Source organism: Leuciscus leuciscus, assembly GCF_965113295.1.
Source record: "Leuciscus leuciscus genome assembly, chromosome: 1".
NCBI lineage: Eukaryota > Metazoa > Chordata > Actinopteri > Cypriniformes > Leuciscidae > Leuciscus > Leuciscus leuciscus.
This window is the reverse complement of record NC_138725.1, coordinates 57,809,975-57,815,414: the sequence shown is the minus strand read 5'-3', so window position 1 is coordinate 57,815,414 and position 5,440 is coordinate 57,809,975. Positions and strand designations below refer to the sequence as shown.

General features: G+C 37.1%; 1 protein-coding gene across 1 annotated transcript; it reads right to left on the bottom strand.

Annotated features, from left to right (window-relative positions):
* Positions 1–1,405: 1,405 nt before the first annotated feature.
* On the bottom strand, positions 1,406–4,599 carry LOC309475140 (uncharacterized protein). The gene is made up of 2 exons (XM_082137761.1): positions 4,315–4,599; positions 1,406–2,761 (listed from the first exon to the last, which is right to left on the bottom strand). The coding sequence occupies exons 1-2, from the start codon at positions 4,496–4,498 to the stop codon at positions 1,794–1,796; spliced, it is 1,152 nt and encodes a 383-aa protein (XP_081993887.1). The 5' UTR covers positions 4,499–4,599; the 3' UTR covers positions 1,406–1,793.
* Positions 4,600–5,440: the final 841 nt, after the last annotated feature.

The following is a 5,440-nucleotide window of genomic DNA, read 5'->3' as shown; positions in this document are numbered from 1 at the left end:
TTACTCACCCTGATGTCATTCTCAACCTTTATAACATTCTTTCTGATGTGGAGATATTTAGCAGAATGTCTAAGCTGCTCTTTGTCCATACAAGTGGACGGGGATCAGGGGCGGTCGAGCACTAAAAATGACAAACAAGCACCACAAAAGTATCCCATATATCTCATATATGCGCATGTCTTTTGATGCCAAAATGTACAGCTTTTCCCAGAAAATATTACCTGACAATCATAGTCATTGTTCATTCTATGAACTTTCTGCTATAACTCATTTTGTGCTGCACAGGAGAAAGTCAGCAGGTTTGGAACAACAGGTGGGCCTCATGATGACTTAAAATAATACAAAACAAGCATTAAAATAGTCTAAAACAGCGAGAAAAGAAAAAAAACTGTTTCCTGTCTCCTTAAACCTTACTGTCTCAGAAAAACTGTAAGAAGCAGCCTAACTGTGAAAGAGATTTCTAGACCTGTTAATCACGCACAACAGGAAAACACATGCAAACTAATTGGTTTAATGATTCCAGAAGAACACTCAGCTCTGGAATTCTTAAACTTAATTATTTTAATTTGAACTATAATTATTTTATCACTCTTTTCTGTAAATTATTCAGATATTGTTGTAGACAATGGAGACGTGTTTTAAGATGAAACGTCGTTTAAAAAAGTAGTTTCATATATCCACGTGTTTAAATTAGATATCAACATTAGTACGGACATTTTCAGTTAAAAAATTATAAAAAAGACTCAAAGGACTCCTTGTACACTTCCTCTTCCAAAAATGCTCAACATCGCCACCTGGTGGGAACTAATGGGACCATTCCTCTTCTTTTTTTTTATTTTGCCCCAAACAACTTTGAACTGAAAATTCAAGACATTACAAGCCTTAAGCATATATAATGATCACCTTCCCACAGAGTAAAGTTAAACCCTACCTAAAATGTCCAAGTGACCCTGAAGAACTTGATATACTTGTTCAGGTATTTAAGGGATTGTCCACCCCAAAATTTTAATTGTCATCATTTACTCACCCATGTTATATAATAGATGCTATTTTGAAGAATGTTGGTAATCAAACCGTTTTGGTTCCCACTGACTTCTATTCTATTTTTTTGTCCATACAATCAAAGTCAATGGGAACCAAAACTGTTTGATTAGTTACCAACATTCTTCAAAATATCTTCTATTATATTCCACAGAAGAAAGAAAGTCAAGCAGGTTTGGAACAACATGAGGGTGAGTAAATGATGAAACACTTTTTTGGGCGGACTATCCCTTTAAGTACAGTAAAAACAACATTTTGAGAAGGGTGGGCCTTCATTGAAATAACACAATAATTGCCCAAATAATTCTTGAGACCTCTCTACCTGCTGATAAGAGAAATCCAAAAGACTAAACACTCAATAAGATCTATAAATCAAACCATTTAATTGAGCATATTAAAAGAAGCAGAAAACAGTTGACGACATTGGCACTTGTTTGTTGCATCCTACTGGTCTGATGGCAGGGCTGACCATTAACACAACAGGAACATACAATTAATTTCAACACCACCATCAAACACTGTACTCAAAAGGTTTTCTGAGGACATCATCATGTGACTTATATTCTTCAGCGTGTCTCAATCCTGCCCAGCATGGCACATTTTAGATGTCTCTATAATCTAGAACAGTTGATTCAACTCTGATGTTCAGCGATCAGGAGCAGGAAAACTGTGAACAGGAAAACCGTCCCATGATTCTTTCATTAGCTTAAGTTCTTTAAAAAAATTCCTGCTGAGGCAGAAGCACCATTGCCTCACCTATTATGAACACGCATGTGATTCCGACAGGTGTAAGCATCCTTAAAGCTACGCGCGCACACCGGACAGTCAAACAGACGTAGCTGCAGATGCACTCGGCTGTGGTTCCTCAGAGTCCCGTCGTTGTTGAAGCGTTTCCCGCACTGGGCGCAAGCGTACGGCTTCTCCCCTGTGTGAATGAGCATGTGAACCTTTAGGCGTGAGTGATGAGGGAAAAGTTTTCCGCACTGTGGGCAAACGTGCGTCTCAGGACCTCTTCCTCGACCTTTTGCCCTACACTGCCTGACTTCTCTGCTGAACGCTGCGTGACGTAGGGGATTGACCCCAACGTTAGCTACATGTATACCGAGATGACCGTTGCTGTTGATAGTGTCGTTCCTGACCGATCCGAAGTCTGTGTTTTGATGAGCGGTGTTGTAGTTGACGTGAGCTATGCCTGATTCAGGACAAGTGGTCTTTGACACATTTGGGCTAATTGTACTGATGGACGCTTGCAAGGTTTTAGCCTTCAGCTTTATACGTTTAGCTGCTTGTAGTTGAGAGGAATTCGATGTATTGAAAACTTTAGGATCAGACTTGTGAGTAATATCAGTAGAAGCTGGTAACTGAGCAGAGCAATGAGGTAATGGACTGTAGACGGATGTGTTAGCATGGGTGGATTGTGAATTGAGGCTTTCAAAAGGCTCCGTTTTTACACCACAAGGTAATTCATTTACAGTGGATGTCTCAAAGTCTTGATCTGTCTGAGCCAGTGTGTTTGGTATTGTGGGACAAGGTAAATCAAAGTCTGATTCGGTCATCAGAAGCGCATGGCTGGAGAACTCTTCCACTTTCGTCCCGGTGGGCTGTTCATTTTGTACCTGGTTCTGATAGATCTCTGTAGGCATTGTTTCCGTCTCAACGCTAGAGGTCCACTTTAGATGAAGAGGTGGAGATGATGGTGCAGGATTTGAAGCGGCTGGACCTGTAAAAGATGAAGGGTCTGAGGAGATCAGGTGGAAACATAGTATCTAAGACACTTAACTCATTTTGGTAGGACTAGGAGTTGACATATTTCACAGAATATCGTGTAGTTTGTGATGTTCACAGACTCTGATTCCATCCAGTCGGACATGCTTGATATTTTGATCGGATTTTAGAACACATATTGTTTTCATTTGTCATGCATCTCCGTGTTTCTGTGCGAGTTTGTTGTGTCGGACCAACTTGAATGTCTGGTAGTGTGTGAATTTCTCTGAAATCATTTATCCAGCCATTTAAAATGAGTTTAGATTTTAAAATTTGTGTAGCGTATTATAGCCTTAATTCATCTAAAACTACTCCAGATTCAAACTTTTTACAACAAATGTAAGTTCCTATAAACAATTCCAGTCAGACATTTGGACACACTAAAGTGAATGTATGTTTTTTAAAGACCTTTAAAGCTTTTATGTCTCACAGATTATAATTTTTTTTATGTTTCAGTTTAAGATACACAGAAAAATGTGTTCCTTCAAGTGCAAATGCTTTCATGTACAGATATTTTCACAACAGGCCCTTTAAGTGAAATATTTCTAGGCATGGGTGGTTTTGGGCCCTTATTTTACACCTATAAATCTTGATCTTAAAACATAAGCATTGAGTGTCCAATTTCATTATGATCATGAGCAAAACCTTAAATATTAACATTTTAGTTAAAATATTTAGTACAATATTTTAAGGCACTCCTTCGACAATACTGGTGGCTATCCAGGAGAATTTTGAAATGTTGTATGGACATAAGCATTACAATCATTTGACCATGTAGTGATCATTTTTTAATAGATAAGTTGAACCATATAGTGAAGTCAGCAGTCAACAAGTAACCAGCAAACATGGAAACTAATAAAAAATAACATCCAAGGCAACAACTCGTGAATAAGTGCGTAGAACAGCTAAGCAAGGTAAGGCAATTTTGAAAAGTAAAAATTGTTTTGGTCTGTTTTCAATTTTCAATCACTACATAATTCCCATACTTTCCTCTGTGTTATTTCATGAGGACTTTTTGAGGACTTATATTGTTCTGAAATAATTAGGCTATACAAAACAACGAGAAGTTTTATTCAAACTGGTAATTTTGACTGTGTGTAAAATTGGTGTACGTGATTAATTTGTGGTGAGATATTGATGTAACGTTATTCATATTGTTATAAGACATTATAAATACTATTTATAATTAATATTTGTTTTATTTATTGGTTTATAACTGTCCTTGCAAACCCTTACAATGACATTGTAACCATTGTTTCCGCAAAATGACTAGTTACTACTGTCAGTCAAACCATAATGTATAAGATCTCATTCAAAATGTAGTCTTTCTGTCATTGTGTTTACCTTTTTAATGATAGGGTTGGCTGATATATTTTACTGTTAGGCTACCATGGCAGAAACTGTAGTTTCCATGGTAATATGTGTAAGGGAAGTAAGTTAAATAAACCGCTGGCTGTTATCGACAGAACACATTTTTATTGTTATTATTATTATGAAAGGGCTATGTACCGATTGACTCAACGATTTTCTCAATCTCCTTCAGTCTCCGTCTCAGATACTCGTTGTCTTTCTGCACGCTGTCCAGCTCTTTCTCATACTGCAGGACAGTCCCGCCGATCATGTCCATGATTTCATTGAGCGCCGCCATCAAGCGCTCCGTCAGAAACGTGTTGATGACCTGCAGCTTCGTCATCTTGACGTTGTTTCGCAGTAAATGCACTTATTTTATGTTCGGCGTACAAGTAAGACAGAATGTAAACAACACTCTTCCCTGTGGTCATATGACCACGTATTTGTTCCTCGTCTTAACCACAGAAATAAACTGATTCAGCGCCTACCAAAGGAGAGGAGTGGTAAAGACAGAAAGGGCAGTGCCCTTCACACTGCCAGTTGTTTCTGATGGTGATATTTGCGACTGTGAGAAGATGGTACCATAATTTCCACCAAAACACTAAAGTTGCCACAGTTGATGTTACTAGCATAAAACCATAATTTCAGAGATCAGAGAATTCCTTCAAACGAATCAGAGATTTCCTTCAAACAGTTGAAGAACATTTCAGAACGTTTCTGTGCATTAATAGTTGCAAGAAAGCCATATTTTTTTATTTGTATCTGACTGACCATGATGTTTTGGTGAAATATTATAGATTATAGATTTTTTTAAATATTATTCTGTAAGTCAATAATGAGAAACCTTCACATAATAATGACTTATCTCATAAAACTTCCTCATGATTATTACTTAACATCTCATAATAATGAGAAACATTCTCATAATTATGACCTGGTCATAATTAGGCCTATTCGATTTTTTTTGTATCTCATTATTATGAGAAATCTTCTTGTTATTATGAGAAACAAAGTCGTTATTATGAGACGATTTCTCATTATTATAGGAAACTAAGTCATTATTACAGGAATGCCCAGTTTCACAGAAAAGGCTTAAGCATAGTCAGACTAAAACGCATGTTTTAGCTGTTTTAACTGGAAACAATTTGCACTGGCATATTAAAATGTCAGTGTCGTTGTTTTGTCTCAAGATGCACATCAGTAATGTTTTTTTTTCTAAGGCACTTTTATAAAAGTTACTTAAATGCCCTAATTGAACTAAGGCCTAGTCCTGGCTTAATCTAAA

Excerpts from the sequence above, each read along its gene's own strand:
- LOC309475140 (XM_082137761.1), bottom strand. The coding sequence starts at position 4,498 with ATGACGAAGCTGCAGGTCATCAACACGTTTCTGACGGAGCGCTTGATG. Across the intron at positions 2,762-4,314 it reads GAAAATCGTTGAGTCAATCG|GTCCAGCCGCTTCAAATCCT; the intron begins GTACATAGCCCT and ends CATCTTTTACAG.